This window comes from Vombatus ursinus, unplaced genomic scaffold (genome assembly GCF_900497805.2).
Source record: "Vombatus ursinus unplaced genomic scaffold, bare-nosed wombat genome assembly UNPS02010980.1, whole genome shotgun sequence".
Lineage (NCBI taxonomy): Eukaryota > Metazoa > Chordata > Mammalia > Diprotodontia > Vombatidae > Vombatus > Vombatus ursinus.
The window spans coordinates 365,121-382,173 of record NW_020950758.1 but is presented as its reverse complement, the minus strand read 5'-3'; the positions used below and the strand labels follow the sequence as shown (position 1 = coordinate 382,173).

The window sequence follows — 17,053 nt, the reverse complement described above, 5'->3', positions numbered from 1 at the left end:
ATCTAGGCCACAAATATACAGCCCGGGGTGGGGGGGGGCGGGAGGGGCAGATTTCCTCTGCTTACCATGACTGACCACAACAGGACAGGTGTTATACCCTGGCAGTGTCAGCCGAGGGTTTCCTTCTCAAACAGCCTAACTGTCTGTGTCGGGCCTGAGGTCACTGAAGGGTCGAACTCTTAAGGAAGAGGAAGGCATCAGCTGGGACCCCAGGCAGAGAACAGAAAAGGCCCAGGCTTCTGGTGAGAGGGGACCCCCAGGAACCATGGTGGGTAGGGGGCGTGTAAAGGAGTGGGGGAACCTGACCTCATTCTCCTTGGCACCTTGATTGGCAGATGAGAGACACATGAAAAGTTAATGGAACGAGCACACAATGTAGTCAGAGGACACAGGTTCAAATCTTGTTTCTTCCACTTTGTAAACGTGTGATCTGGGACAAGTCACTTAGTCCTGAGCCTTGGTTTCCTCATCTGTAAAGTAAAGGGGTTGGACCAGATGGCGCCTGAAATTCTCTTTTTGATCTAAATCTGTATTCCTGTGGTCGTATAAGTAAAAATCAAATCTATTCAAAGCCTTTTCTGGCAAGGGCGTGGGTGGGGAGAAGCCTTCACAATGAGGCCTCATCTAGGAAGTGGCATCCAGGCTAAGATTCAGATGGATCTGGGGGTCCCAAGAGATGGAAGTGTGGAAGTGAGGAGGGGGGAGGCGGAACATGTATAGGAGAACCCCACGTAGGCCAGTGTGGCCAGAACACGGAACGTGCCAGGAGTGATGAAAAATCAGTCTGCTAACAGGTCGGGGGCTAGATTACAAAGGAATTGAAGGCCAGAGACAATAATTGCTGTAGTAACACCAAGGAGGAAAATGCCACTTCACACTGGGTAAGTGCTTTAAATTTTTTATGAAAGAGGTTGGATTATGTGCAGGTCTGAGCATCAAATCCTGGCAAAGATGTTAATGAGCTGAAGAGTTGCTAGAATAGCGAAGGGGCTAGAAACACCACCTTAACAGGACTAGTTGAAGGGATGGGGGGTGTGGGGAGGGGGCTTGAAGAGAGAGGAGACAGGAGAGTCTTCCAGGATTTAAAGGGTGGTCATGTGCAAGGAGACGCATTTTCCTTGTCCATTCTCAAAGGACCAAAACAAGGTAATGGGTGGAAGCCATTGTCAGCTCATCTTAAGAAAGGGCTTCCTGACCATTAAAAAGAACTCGGAAAATGGAAGTCGGCTCCCTTGGGATACAGCGAGCTCCCTGGGACTGGGGTTCATCATGTTAGATTAGGAGTGGGTTGGCTTCATTGGCTTCTGAGGTCCCTTCCCACCCTGGGACTCCTCTGATGAGGCCCTCTGACATAGTGAACAGTGAACAGGACGTTGGCCTTGAAGTCTGGAAGACCTGGGTTCGTATTCCACTTTAGATATTTACTAGCTGGGTAACCCCGGGCAAGTCACTTCACAGCTGCTTGTCTTGAGGATTCTGGCTGGGACATCTTTCTTTAAAATCTATGATCCAATGACCCTAAGTAGAATACAGTCACAGGTAAGGTCCACAGTTATTTCCATCTTAAGTCGCCCGTTAGAACGGCAGCTCCTAACGGCAGCTCCTAGAGAGGCCGGACTGTGTTTTTGCCCTCAGTGCTTAGCATGGTGCTTTGCATATAGTAGGCACTTAATAAATGCTTCTTAACTGATTGAGATAAAGAGTATAGTATGGAAGTGAATTGGTTCACCAAGAGGTTAAAATGGGGAAGGAAGAAGATTGTAGCCACTGAAGAGGTGATGGCCTAGACCCTAGAGGGTTACTTACAGTGAGGAGAAAGAATGGGATTAGGGGTTGGGTGTGTGAAGGGAAATAACATACAATAAGCCTTGAAAGAGAGATTGGAATCAGATTAGGAAGAGAGAAGAGTCTGGGGGGATGGCGAGTTCCATTTTGGACATGTTGAGCTTGAGATGAACGGCAACGATGAGTTGGAGCTGTCCAGCAGCCTCTCATTAGTGGTGCTGCCCTTCAGCTTGGGAAGGGCAGGGAAATGAGTCAATGAGGAGAAATTAGACTGAAGTTAGAGGCTGGGGGCTGACTGTGGCCACCGTGTGAACCGTGCTGGTTCTGTGGTTGAGCAGCCCGAGCTCTTACTGTTCTGGTCGGCCACAGTTGGACACACCGGACCTTGACCCTAACGTAGCAGTGTCACTGAGGTCCTCTTCAAGCAAAAAGGACGACAACCAATTCTCCATCAGGTCATACAAGCAATTGTATTTGTCATTTCTCATGTTGCAATAATACTCCATCACATTCCTCTAATAGTTTGTTTAACTAGTTTTCAATGGATGAAAGCTTTGCTGGTGCCCATGCCCAGATCACCTGCTTTTTAGCCACTTCGTGCTTCTCCTCTTTATTCTGTATATTACTCGTGTGCCCTTTTTATCTTCCCCATCAGAATACAAGCTCTTGTAACTAGGGATTATTTCATCCTTTGTAATTGTGTCCCCAGTACCTGGCACATGGTAAATGCTTTTTGACGAACACCCAATTTGCCCTAGTGGGGTATGTAATGGACCTAACTTTCATGCTTTGATCCTCATGGAATATAAGCCTCATGTTACTATTGCTGGGTCCAAGGCTAAGTATCGTTTTGTGGCTTATGTTGTATAGTTCCAAACTTTTCCAGAACAGTTCAAACATTCACAACTCCACCAACTGTACATGAGTGTGCCTATCTTTTCATAGTCCCTCCATCAATTTCCATTTTTGTGTTCTGTCATCTTTGCCAAATTGATAGATTGAGGCAGCTAAGTGGAGCAGTGAATAGAGCACTGGGTCTGGAATCGGGAAGACGAGTTCAAATTTGGCCTCACACACTAGATGTGTGATCCTGGGCAAGTCATTTAACCTGTTTGCCTCAGTTTCCTCAACTGTAAAATGGGAATTAAAATAGCACCTACCCTGAAGAGCTGTTGTGAGGATCAGATGAGGTATTTGTCAGCACAGTGCCTGGCACAAGTAGGTACTTAATAAGTGCTTATTCTTTCCCTCTTTTAAGGACTGATGCAGAGCAAAGAGCAGAACCAGAAGAATATATAGCATGAGTTGTTACTAAATTCTTTTATGTTCAACTCTTTGTGACCCCAGTTGGGGCTTTCTTAGTAAAGATACTGGAGTGGTTTTGCCATTTCCTTCTCCTGCACATTAAACATTTAAAAAAAAAAGAATTTTGGTAAAGCACACAAAATTTTTAATCAGACAACATGGGACATGTTAAAAAGTCTAAGAAAAAAATGTGGGACATCAAAAGTCATTAACTGCTCAGCACATACATAGCTTTGTTCAGTCATTTGAGTAGTGTCTGACTCTTCATGACCCCATTTGGGGTTTTCTGGGCAAAGGTACTGGAGTGGTTTGCCATCTCCTCCAGCTCATTTGACAGATGAGGAAACCGAGACAGACAGAGTTAAGTGACTTGCCCAGGATCACACAGCTGGTAAGTGCCCGAAGCCAGATTTAAATTCAGGAAGTTGAGCCTTCCTGACTCCAGGCCTGACACTCCATTCAACACGGCAACACCTAGCCCACTAAGATTATTCACTACAATTACCCAGAATTCGTTTTCCTGTTGGTGTTCTTTTAATTTCCATACCCCTCTGGTTCTTCTCACCTTCTGTCTCAGTTTACACAAGTATTCCCATGTAACGTAAATGAAAATAATACTGAAAGACATCAGAGCTAATATTAAATGCGCTGATCAGTCTTTTTACTAGAAAACTGATGAGACATATCTTCCTCCAGCTGGTAAAGAAGTGTTGGACTTTAGGATCCAAATATGGCATACATTTTCACACACATGGCTGTTTGTTGGGCTAAAAGGATTTTCTTTGTCACGTGGGAAGATTTTATGGGAGGTGGCGGTATTAGGAAGAACGCTGGTACAAAAAAGAAATAGCACCAATAAAATCTTCAACACGAAGGGTTTTGCCAAAGGAGTCGTGTCCTTATTAGTGAGAGATCAGCTACACCCAATAAATCATATGCTTGAGAAAAGACACGGATGACGTTAGAAATGACGAGTTTCTAGGCTTTTTCTGATTCCTCCGGTTTATTAGCACCTCTTCCCATCACTCTTTATTTATTTTATGTGTGTGTATATATAAGGTATACACATTATATAACATTTATGTATATAGGTGTATATGCATACGTAATACACATACATACATATCACACATTTATCTGTGCACCCATTGTATTCTAGTAGTCAAACATAAGCTCCTTGAGGGCAGGGATTCTCACTTGTATATTTGCATTCCCCAGCACTTAGTGCACTGTTTGTAAGTACTAGGAAGGCAGCCTTTATTTAGCACCTACTCAGTGCCAGGAATTGGGGATACAAGGAGCCCACAGTCTAACGGAAGAGACAGTGTGTAAATAATTAAGTACCAAGAAGATACAGACAGAGGAGGGGGGAGGTAATCTCAGAGGGGACACGTAGCAGGTGCCCCATGAATGTCTGTGAATTGGTTGATTAATTTTCCCTACCAAAGAGACAGTGTTACTAGAACCTGTGGCTGGCTCACTGAGATGGTGAATGCTTGTTAATGAGACTGAGGTCACATGATCTTTTGAGATGAAAAAGGCCAGAAATCATTTAAGAGGCAGATCTGGGTTTTGAGTTTGTTTTCTGACTTCAAGCCCAAGTGTTTCCCACCATCTCTTCTTGCCTTTGCAGATTTCAAGAAACTATCAGTACATGTGAGCTTCAGCTCCATCGGCTCCCAGGCTTGAATGCATGTGGCCATCTTATTGACTGAGCCCACCATGTTGTCACGGTGACATGGTGGATCTCATCATTTCCTTGGAACCTCTGTCCCCTCACCTAAGTCAGCCTCCAATGCTGTCTTTGCATTGGCTGTCGCCCATGCCTGGAATGCTCTCCTCTGCTACCTTCAGTCTCTAGAATCTCTGCACAGCATCTCTCCATGGTCGCCTCCTACAATCATTCTTTCCTCATCTCCATAATGATCAGTGCTCCCCATCTCCTCTTAATCTACTATTCCCTTATATCTCCATGGGCTGTAGACCCCAGGAGAATGTAAGTTCTTTAGGATGTTTCCATCTTTTCCTTGGTGTCCCCAGTTCCTTGTACCTTGGACATAAAAGGAATGTAGTAAGTACTTGTTAAGGTACTTAACACACGCAGCTGGAAGGCAACTCAGAAATCTAGTCCCCCTCCCTGCCTCATTTTAAAGATAAGGAAACCAAAGACCTGAGGGTCACATCATCTGTGACAGAGTGGGGATCTGAACCCAGGTCCTTGGCCTCTGATGTCCCCTACATCGTGTTGTCTGTGTTTGTGTTCACCAAGCTGGTCTCACTGCCAACACTTCCTGGCTGTGTGACTGGGCAAATTCTTTCCCCTCTCTAAGCCTCAGTTTGCTCATCTGTAAGATGGAAGCAGAGGTTCCTTTAACAAGCATCTGTCCAACATCCACTGGGTGCAGAGCACATTGCTAGGTTCAATAGAAGATACACGTTATAAGATGGCAATGACCATAAGAGCTGATATTTCTACAGTATTTTTAAGGTTTCAAAATGCTTTACACATTATTTTCTCATCTGATAATCATCAATAAGTATTTATTAAGCACCTACTGTATGCAGGCACTGAAAACACAAAGACAAAAAGGAAATAGTATTTGCCCTCAAGAAGCTTACACTCCAGTTGGGGAAGACAACGGGTACATACACAAGGATAAACAAAAAAGAGAATGTAATTTGAGGGGGGAAGGCAATAGCAGCTGGGAGGAATAGGGTTTTAGGTAGAAGGTGGCACTTGAGCTGAGCACTGAAGGAAACCAGGGATTCTAAGAGACAGAAGTGAGGGACGAAGGCGCACCTGGCATGAGGGACAGTCAGGGCAAAGGCACCTAGGAGGGAGACAGAATGCTGCGCGTGAAGAATATGAAGGCAGCTAATTTAGCAACACTGTAGAATGTACGAAGGTGACAGACATTCAAGAAGCCTGGAAAGGCAGGTTGGTGTCAGTTTTTGAAGGACTTTAAATGACAAACAGAGGTGTTTCAATTAGGTCCTAGAGGGTCCCAGAGGTCATAATCACAACCACCCTGTGAGATAATCCCCATTTTACAGAAGAAACTGAGGCTCAGGGAAGTTAAGTGACCTGCCCACAATCCCACGGCTGTGTCACAGGCAGAATTCAAACCCAGGTCTCTTCTTGACTCCAAGTCTAGGGCCACCCCACAATACCCCCACCACCTCCCTTAGAGGACTGTTGGTCAGGATCAAATGAACAAGATGCCCCAGGGCAAACGTGAGGTGACTCGTGATCTCCATGTTTTATTAAACGAGCTTAAATTCATGCGTTCCCCTGTAAGCAACAGGTGGGAACCTAAAAGGAGCTGGGGTGTGGCCTTCCCTTGGGTAATAACATGAGTTCGAGTAGATGGACGCATCAGTTCTGGTCTCTGGTACTAGTGTGTGGCCCTGGACGGTGCCAGGGATGGAAAACCCCAGCTACCAGTCAGCAGAGAAAGACAGTGACTTTGGTCAGAAAAGAAGGTTTCCAAAGTCATGGCAGTCTTTTGTCTTTAATGAATATCTAAACAGCCCAAACACTCCTTGATCACGAGAGTATGGAGAGACAGGCTGGAAACTACAGGAGACCGTGGAGGGCAAACGCTTTGGGAGAATGGCATCCGTCCTGGGGACGCCCAGGACGCCTTCCAGCGGCGGCAGGAGCAGTAGCCCTAGGCCCCCAGCAAGGCTTCAGTGCTTTGGGACCGACGTGAATATTCTCAGCCCATGCATCTCTTTGATCTCGTCTTTTAGCGCCTAAATAAACAAAAGAGCATTCTCATTTTTTGGGTAGCAACAGTTAACAAAAGGAGCCTCAAAGCCAGGACTGTATTTTCTGAGAAACAATCTGTCCACAAGGGATGAAGGACAAGGTTCACTGTGCACTGGACCCTGGGAAGGAGGGCCCGGGGCCAGCACACAAGTCATTTCCAGGCACTGGGCCCGGATCAGGACCCATCAGAACAGACTGGACGGGTCCTTTAGTCCAACCCCTACCTGAAGAAGAATCCCACAGGAGGGAGCTGGGATAGAGTGGAAAGGAGTGCTGGAGTGGGGCAGAGGACTTCCTGAGGGCGCACGGTGGGAGCCCCTGGCAGAATAGCAGGAAGATGCACAGCCAGGCTCTCCCCTCCCTCTCCTCCACAAAGCCTGGTCAGGCCTCACGTGGGGCACTGCATTCAGCTCTAGGGACCCCTCTTTAGGAAGGGCAAGGATAAATAAGCTGGAGAAAGTCCAGAGGAGGACACGCAGACGGGGAAGGCCGAGCTTGAATCTATGCCACAGCATGACTGATTGGAGGAAACAGAGAAAAGAAGGCTTGGCGGCGAGGGTGGCGGTGGCGGCAGGAAGGACGGGTCATGACGCTGTCTTCAAGTATTGCCAGTGCCTTAGCTTAGTGACACGGGGGAGAAAGCACTTAACCTCTTGGGGCTCAGTTTGCTCCTAGGTAAAATGGGGACAATAGTCCTTGAACACTGACCTCACAGGTTGGTTGTGAGGAACAAGTTTTGAGAACTGTCACGTGGGGCAGAAATGTGACATGGTTATTACTTCTACTAACCTTGTTAACCATCTGGTGCTGTTGTAAAATACGCTTGTCTTCAAATTCTTCTGACTCTATATGGATTTCATACATGGACCCGCAACCACCTAAAAATTTGACACGACAGTGTGAATTAAATGATCGATCACCAAAGGGAGCCGAACTCTGAGTGACTGAAAAACCAGTGGTGGTCCTGGAACAGGTAAGAAACATGCTGCCTTCCCCACTGTAAAGAGGTGGGGGCCTGCTGGTGCAGAATGCTGTATACTCTGTCTGATGTGGTCACAGCACCAGACATTTTGCTTGTTTGTCTCTGTCCTAAGGAAGGTTTCAATCTAGGAGATGGAAGAGGGGGCTGTTCCACTCCCCCAGAAACATCTGTGATCTAAAGACAAAAGGTATCAATAAAATGTATGTTAAAAGGGTTTAAAGGTCAGCTTTTCAGGCTGGATGAGCTAGAACTTCTTAGCCAGCTGCCTGCCGTCACAGCTTACAAGCAGGCCCCAGATGGCATTAATGGCCAGGGGACGGCTTCCGAACCCACCCAAGATGAAGCAACGTCATCTGCGGTCAGGACAGACAAGAGAGTAAATACTGGAAGCCAGAGAGGCACTAAGCTGGATGTTTCTCTGGCCATGGATGAGCATTAGGAATTAGAACGGTCTTAAGATTTGTGTGCTCCTTACAGAGCCAGATTCTAATTCTAATCATCCACTTAGATGATAAGTTGTGGATTTTTTAAAAATGATGGTTTTAGGAGCAGCTAGGAGGCATAGTGGACAGAGTACCGGTACCGGAGTCAGGAGAACCTGAGTTCAAATCCGGCCTTAGACCAGACACCTGACACCCAGATCCTGCAGAGAGCAGCTATTTATGCAGAAAGCAAACAGGCAAGACGTAAGGAAAGAGGGAGGTACAAGGTCCTCTCTGGGCCACAATTCAGAGAGGCAGTGTGGCGTAATGGAAAGAACACCACAGCTGCAGACCGAAAGCCTCGCTTGGACTCCTCCCTCTCTACTGCCTTACCTGGGTGACACAGGGCAAGTCACTGGACGTCTCTCTGTGCCTTAGTTTCCTTATCTGTAAAATGAGGCGGGTGGACTCAATGACCTCCAAGGTCAGTCTGTCGCCAGGACTCATTCATGTTTGTCCTGCAGGATTTGAACCCAGGTCTTTCTGGCTCCAAGTCCAGAATTATCTATCCTATCACAGTGCTCTCATTTTTTGTTTTTTTAACCTATTTTAAATTTTCTCACTCTTGAGGGTTCCCAAAGTAAAATCTGTTTTGCAAGCCTTGCTGAAACGGTAAATATCTTTGCAGCTGCTGTCGGTAGCGAGCGACCCGGGGGGTGGCGCAGACTAGGGAGACTTGTGGGTGTATGTAGAGAGGAGGTCCAGGGGCCTATCTCTCACAGGCAGCATGTCTGGGATCCCTGGTGGGGCTTTCTGGAGACAGCTGATAGCTCCCACGTTAACTCCCACATAGCACACGAAGCGTCGGGCAGGCCCAGGGCCCGCCCCCAACCCTGACACAGCTCACAGGCTGCATCTTCAAGCGTGAACTCTAAAAGATTCCCGAGACTCAAGAGATGATGAATGCTTGGATTCTAACATGCCATTTGGGGGAGCGAGCAACGGCCTCCCCAGGGCAGCTTAGTTAGGGATCCCCCGGCAGTTGGGGCTCCACACCCCTCATCCCCCACCCCCACAATATCATTTTGTGTTTTAGTGATGTATCTTTCCTCCCGAGTAGAATGTAAGGTCCCCGAGGGCAAGCTCTGGGCTCTGCATATTTTCCCAGTGCCTGGCACAGAGCAGAAATCACAGACCGAGAGTTGGAAGGGACTTTGGAGGTGTCTGGCCCAAACCTCTCATTTTATAGAAAAGGGAACTGAGGCTCAGAGACAGAATGTGCCCGGCTCAAGGCTGCTAGCGAGGAGTGAGTCAAAGCCAGGTCTCCCCCGGGCATCCCGCTGCCTCCCTCCTGGGTCTGCTCCACACTTGCTATGGAGCCCTGGCAGGCCGATTCTGGGCCATGACCAGCCCGCTATCATCTGTTCAACAGCTAACAAACAGCAGGATGTTCTGTTTGGGGGGCACAGGAATAAGATGTGTGATTTCATTGGTGGAAAATAAGTTCCTGTGAGGAAACTCCCTGTCCCGACTCAGACTGTCATCAGCTTAGCGACTTAGGGTCTGACTACTGCCTGGGGTAGAGGGCAGCTGGTAACACCGTGCACGTAGCACTCGGCCTGGAGTCCAGAAGAGCTGAGTTCAAATCCAGCCTCAGACACGTACTGGCTGTGTGACCCTAGGCAAGTCACTGAATCCTGCTTGCCTCAGTTTCCTCATCTGTAAAAGGAGCTGAAGAAGGAAATGCCAAACCACTCTAGCATCTTTGCCAAGAAAACCCCAATGGGGTCACAGAGAGTCAGATGCCACTGAAGAACGACAACATTGCCTGTGGTAGCAAAAGGTTAAGTGATTTGCCCAGAGACACGCAGCCAACGTGGGTCAGAGGAGAACTTGAACTCGGGTCTCCCTGACTCTGAGCGTGGCTCTCTCTTCCCTAGCCCAGCCCACCACGGGGGTTCTCATGACTCCTTTTGGATGCAGAGGGGATCCTTCCTCCTGGGAGGTCTGTGAGCAGATGCAGGATGACCACTTCAAGGGGAGGCTAGAGTGGGGATTCCTTTCCAGTGGAGATGGCTGCGGAAGGAGGAATCAGTCTGGAATCACAGCTCAGACGTTTGGAATTCTTCCAAGTCCTTTCCCACAACCACCCGCTGGGGTGGGCTCTCCAAGTATTAACCCATCTGCAAGACGGGGATACTAAAGCTTTGAGAGCTAAAATGACGACTGCTGAGGAGGGGGTCTCTGCTGACCCTGAGTCCTCCATGCACTGGGGGCTCATGAGCTCTACCACAACATCAGAGATTTAGACCTTGAGGGGAGCTAAGTGCGCATTCAGCGGCGACTCTGTAAAACGGACTCAGTCATGAGGACTGTCTTAGGGAACCCCTAGAAATGTGGGCTTGCGTTATTATTCCTGCCTTTCAGAAGTGCTGTGCCCGCTGGCCCAGTGGAAGGGAAGGTGAGAACTGCTGTGGGTCAGTAAAAAACAAAAAGAAAGAAGCAGACTGTGGGCCAGCCCGTCCCAAGCCAGGAGCTCTTCTGGGCTGTGGTCGCAGGGGCCTGAAGGAAGTCATACCTGAAATGTCTGTGACCTTGATATTTGTTGCCTGAGGAAACTTCTCTTTTAGGATCTGAGTCACTTTGAGCTCCCCCGAGGTCTGGGAGGCAAATGTTCTCTGGGCACATCGGAGAAGAGGGACCTGTCCATTGAGAGAGAGAGAGAGGGATGAGAGATCACGGGGAAGTGATGGCCACAGCAATGTGTGGTGATGGGGTCCCCCACTCCTTGCCCCGGGCTCAAAGGGTAATAGCTTTAGAGCTGGCAGGGAGCTTATCAATAAGATAAAGCATTTGTTAAGCACTTTCTGTATTCTAGGCACTGCCATATAAACGAGTCCCCTTATTAATAAGTTTTATTATTATTAATTATCAATATTATTAAGTTATTATTAAGGAGAAGACTGAGGCTGAGAGAGGTCAAGAGCTTGCTTAAGGTCACACAGTAACTATCAAAGGCAAGATTTGGACCTAGTTCCACTGACTGAAGATCGAAAGCCCTTTCCACTGTACTACACTCCCTCCTCCTCCTATCTGCAAGGACTAGGTCTGCACTAGGAAGAGAACTGGCCTTGGAGTCAGGGAGACCTGGATTCAAATCCTGCCTCCAACACATAGTGGCTGCTCAGCTCAACCTCGCAGGGCCCCAGGGAACTCTAGGACCAGAAGGATGTGCTGAGCTGCATCCGCAAAGGGAGCTTCCAGACCAACACCATCCCAGAAGCCCACAACCTCCCCAAGAAGGACGGGGGTCCTCAGGGAGGTGGGGGTTTGTCCCATAAATAACTCACGGACTCCAGAAGCTCAGAAGGGAATGCAGGTCCCGTGCAGACGGCGGCCGCCTACCCACGCATCCACCCATCAGAGAATGTCAGCCCAAACATAGAAGGCAGGTTCTGGAGCTGCAAAGGCCCCAGCAGCCGTCTGGTCCAACCCTATCATTTTATACTAGAGGAGACGACACTACAGAGAGACAAGGGCACTTGGACAAAGCACCTGGAGCACAGAGCACAGAGCGCAGAGCGCCGGGCCTGGAGTCAGGAAGACCGACTTTGAATCTGGCCTCATTCACTTCTTAGCTGTGGGATCCTGGGCAAGTCACTTAACCACCTTCTGCCTCAGTTTATGTGTAAAATGGGAATAATAATGGCACCTATTCTGAAGGGTTGTTGGGAGGACAAAATGAGATACTACTTGTAAACCAAAACTGCTCTCAGAAGATATTAATGATCTCTTTCTTAAAATTAAATTTTATTTTCAGTTCATTCTCTCCCTACCCCACCCTACCACCTGAGAAAGCAAGAAAAACAAGATCCCTATTACAAACATGTATTTAATAATCTCCTAGCTATGTGGCCCAATGGATAGCGCGCCAGGCCTGGAGCCAAGGGGATTCATTCTCCTGAGTTCAAATCCAGCTTCAAACACTTCCTGGCTGTGTGACCCTGGGCAAGTCACTTCACCCTGTCTGCCTCAGTTTCCTCATCTGTGAAATGAGCTGGAGGAGATGGCAAACCACTCCAGTATCTCTGCCAAGAAAACCTCAAATGGGGTCACAGAAGAGTTGGACACAACTGAGAAACGACTGAACAGCGGCCAGATCTAACGGCCTTGTCTCAAGGTCCTCCCCCTTCCTGGCCTCCACAGACTGACACCACCTTCTCCTCCACAGTCTCTTCTCTCCGGGTGTTAGGGGCACCTCTGTCCTGGTTCTCCTCCCCCTCATATGGTCCATCCTCCTTTGTTGTTTTGGCTGGATCTTCGTCAAGATTCAAACCCCAGGCTCCTGGGTCCAAATTAAGTGGTGCGTCTACTGGACTACCTCTCTTCAAAAGATCTCTTTGGGGAAAAAGGAAATGCATACACACACACACAAATACACATAAATACATCTATGTATACATACACACATACACATAAATACTTCTATGTATACATAAACACACATACATACGCACATGTATGTATACACACAAAATATACATGTATACACACGATCCAATGATGATGACAATAATAGCATTTCTATGGCTCTTTCAAAATTTAGAAATTATTTTCCATATATTAACACATGATCTTCACAACAACTCTTGAGCTAAGTGCTATTATTATCTCCATTTTAGAGATGAGGAAAGACTGAGGTCAAGAGAAGTTACTGGATTTGCCCATGGTCAAAGAAGTACTAAATGTCTGAGGCAGGATTTGAACTCTGGTCTTTCCAACTCCGAGTACAGCGCCCTATCTCCTTCAATGTCCTTCTTTGTAGTCTCAGTGCTTAGCACAGTGCCAGGCACACAGAAGAGGCTTAATAAAGGCCCCTTTATTAGCCACCACACCACCTAGCTGCCCCACCCGAGAACTAAGTTTCTCTGGGGAACAGACAAAACACTGGCTATAAAAGCATTCACCATGGGCCTATGCTGTGTCAGGCACTGTGCCCAACTCTGCGAATACAAACATAACGTCGAAGTGCCCCCAAAGAGCTCCCACCCAAAGGAGAGCCGGCACGCACGGGGAGCTGTTGCCAAGCGGGGGAGCTCGAGGCTGGATGGCCCCCTGCTGGGGAGCTCCTCCATCGGATTCAGGCCAGCCCAGGCGCTTTCTGACCAGCTGCTATTTACCCCCTGCTGCCCCTGTTCCTGGGGTTCGGCCACCACCCTCCTCCCAGCCCCTGCTCCTTGCAAGCTCAGCCCTCCTCCCTCCTTGGCAAAACCCTACCCGCAGACGATGGAAACGGCTGGCACACCCAGCCCTCATCCCTCTCCTGCGCACCGCATCCGCAGCTAGCTGTCCGCTGGACAGCTCCTCCTCCGGTTTCATTCAGCCTGTGGGCCTCACAGTCAGCAAGTATTAATTAAGCACCTACTATGTGCCAGGCACAGAATGAAGTCTCTCTCTTCCTTGAACCCACCCCAACCTCAAACATCCTTCTTTTTAGGAGGGCAAGACTATTCTCCAAATCAATCAAACAAACATCCATGAAGCATTCACTAAGCAAGCACCGTGGACACACAGAGGTGCCCCTAACACCTGCCCTCAAGGAGCTTCCATTCTAATACGGGATGCCACGCCTACATAACTGGGTACAGACATGACACACAGAATTGGTGGAAGGGAATCTCAGAGGCTCATAACCCGGAAAGTATCTTTTTACTCTTCCATTTCTCTCATCAACCAAGTAATCAATAAGCATAATTAAACACCTACTGTGCGCCAGGCACCGGGCTAGGAACTGGTGACCCAAAGCCAGAAACGGAAACAGTCCCTGCGCTCAAGAAGCTTAGATGACATCTGCCTGCAGAGCCAATCATTTGCCAAGTGGATTTTACCTCCAGCATGTCTGGCACTGGTGGGACTCCTCTGTTTCTCCCCACTTGTTCAGTCATTTCAGTTGCGTCTGACTCTCTGTGACCCCATTTGGGGTTCCAGGGATACTGGAGTGGTTTGCCATGTCTTCTCCACCTCATTTTACAGACGAAGAGACTGAAGTAAACAGGGTGAAGTGACTTGCCCAGGGTCACACAGCTAGTAAGTGTCTGAGGCTGGATGTGAACTCAGGTCTTCCCGATTCCTGGCCAGGCACTCTGTGCACTACGGTGCCCCTCGATGACCCTTCTCTCCATTGGCTCTAGCATCAAAGGGCCTGGGTTCAAATCCCACCTCAGATGCCTACTATTTGCATGACCGTAGACAAGTCATTGAGTTTCATTGGGCTTCAGTTTCTTTCTCCATTCTCTGCTCCCTAGAGGACCTCCGGCCAGGCACACCTCCCAACTGACTGCTCTAATTCTGACCGTGCCCCTTTCCGATCCATCCTCCACCAGCTGCCAAAAGGATCCTCCTAAGATGTGGATCTGGCCATATGACTCCCCTAATCAAAAACCTTCAAGGGTTCCCTAGATCTTTTAGAATAAGAAATTTTTTGGCATCTCTGGCTTCCCACATCAGATTCCCACTGGTTGTGTTTTAACCTCTCTAAGACTCGGCCTTGCAAAGGAGGTGCTGACCTGCGCTGGTGGAGGGAAGTTCCTCCCCTGGGGGTTCTCTAGATCGATGACATCCCAAGTCACCTTCCTCCCCTATCGCTTCTGTGGCATCTAAGGCCGTCTGCTACCTTCCCAGGATTATCCTCAAACCCTCCACGTTCCAGCCGTACTGGGGGGTGCATCATGCACGAGCTCATCAGCCATCTCTTGCCTCCCTAAATTCACAGGCATGGCATCTGCTCCCCACTGCCATCGCCTGTGATGCTCCAGCCTCGGCCTCCTCTGTTTCCTCCCTTTGTCCATCTCCCTTCCCATGCCCACCGTGCTCATCAACAGTGCCCAAGGAAAGTGCAAACTCCCAGAGGGCAGGGTCTGTGGGCCATCAGGGCCTAGCACTGCGCCCTGGAGAGCAGGCACTCGATAAATGTTGCCTGGACTGAGCTGAAGGCTAAGAGAAGAGGTTGGGACTGTCCTACGGAGGGAGCAGGCAGGCAGACTTCCGAGGACAGGAGCCGCAGCACAGCCTGGGAGGCAGTGGGAATCTGGTGCTGGTGTGTACAGAGGAGCTAACACCTTAGCCCTCCCTATCTTCAGTTTTCTTACCAACCAAGCTGCAAGCATTAAGTGCCTACTGCATACCAGGCACTGTGCAATAAATGACAATAAAAGGCAATAAATGAACCACGGGGGAGACAACAGGTACAGACAGAGGGCTACTCTTCCGTGTTATTCCCCTCTGGACCACCCTGCCAGCCTGGAATGTACCCCTCCTTCCCCCTCTCCCAAAATTCCTCACTCCCTTCAAGTCACAGCTCAAGCACCACCTTCTCCAGGGCCGTCCTTCCCTCCCACAATGACCTTCTTCCAAGATGGGTCAGAATGGTTTAGTGACCAGGAAGACCTGGGCTCAAGTCCTGACCGTGGCACCCTGGGCAAGTCACTGATCTCTCAGGCTCAGTTTCCTCATCTATAAAATGGGGGATAATAGCACCTACCTCCCAGGGTCGTTCTGAGAACAAACTCCTTCTGTAAAGCGCTTTGCAAAGGTCATCTCCATGACAGCTATTATTATAAATGCGCACTATGACAGTACCTAGAACTACGCGTGCTCCGTACCCATAAACGTGTGTGTGGCCCTAGCCCCTAGACTGTAAACTCCCCGGGGGCTGGGGCTTTTCCCTTTCGGTGTCAGTATTCCCAGCGAGTAGCCCCGTGCCCAGCAGCTTCCCAAAAGCTCCCTTCCTGCCTCCAGGCCTAAAACCAAGGCATGGGGTTCCATGACCTGGAGACCAGGTCGGTACGTCCTTGGGGTCACTGCGGCTAAATCACAGGACGGGCTTTCTCCCTCTGGCCGGAGATGACCCATTTGGCTTCCTACACTCCCTTCTCAGGACCCCAACACACATCCCCAGCCTCTAAGTCTCAGCAAAGACCCCCCCCTCCAATCTTCAGTCTCTGCACCCCATTAGCCCGGTTTAGCTACATCCCCTCCCCCGCTCTAAGACCACGTTCTTCCAGTTCCAGTCTCCGGAGTCACCCTACCCCGCCCCCCCCCACAAACGTGACCCCTCCACAGCCTCGGTTCATCACTCTCCGCCTTAGATCTCCCACCCCCCCACCCTACTCACCTTCTCACGTCACCCCCTCTTCTGCCACCTGAGGTCCTCCGCCCCCGAAGGATCCCCCTCCGCCGTCCTCCCGCAGGGTCCCCCTTCCCCACATATTCTCCCTCTCCCGCAGGGTTCCCCCCCCCCCATCCCTCCAGCCCCCGGCTCTCACCACACCCAGGCTCCTCCAGCAGAGAAGCTGCGAAGCTGTGGCAGCGGCCCCCGGAGCCGCCATAACGGGCATGGGGGCGGGGCGGTAAGAGGCCGCGCGGAGCCTGCGACTCACGCGGGCTCAAAGTCACCCACGCTAGGGAAGGCGAGAGGGCCGGGCCGGGGCCGGGGCCGGGGCCGGGGGCGGGGAGAGAACCGGGCCGAGCCCGCCCTCTGCCGCCTGGGAGGCCGCCTCCTCGGCTGCCGGCCAGCCCGGAAGGGTAGAGGGGCGGGGCGGGAGGAGGGGCGAGGGCACCCGCGGCCTTCTAGGGCCAGTTTGGACTCCGACCCGCGGCAGGGCAAAGTCCATTTAGTGTAGCGTGTGCGGAAACTTCCCCAGTTCGGCTCTCGCCCGGGCGAGCGACTCTGCCTCTTCCGGCTCCGATACTCAGCGTTCTAAAGTCAGTTTCAGCCCGGAGCTCCCA

General features: G+C 49.8%; 1 protein-coding gene across 2 annotated transcripts; it reads right to left on the bottom strand.

The window, feature by feature from the left end:
- Positions 1–6,683: 6,683 nt before the first annotated feature.
- On the bottom strand, positions 6,684–16,713 carry BOLA3 (bolA family member 3). Of its 2 annotated transcripts, none has more exons than XM_027855602.1 (4): positions 16,591–16,713; positions 10,845–10,968; positions 7,652–7,740; positions 6,684–6,846 (listed from the first exon to the last, which is right to left on the bottom strand). In XM_027855602.1, exons 1-4 carry the CDS (start codon positions 16,660–16,662, stop codon positions 6,781–6,783), a joined length of 351 nt encoding a protein of 116 aa, XP_027711403.1. In that variant the 5' UTR covers positions 16,663–16,713; the 3' UTR covers positions 6,684–6,780. The 2 variants fall into 2 exon arrangements, with proteins under 2 accessions (XP_027711403.1, XP_027711404.1); XM_027855603.1 differs by lacking the exon at positions 16,591–16,713 and adding an exon at positions 12,525–12,651.
- Positions 16,714–17,053: the final 340 nt, after the last annotated feature.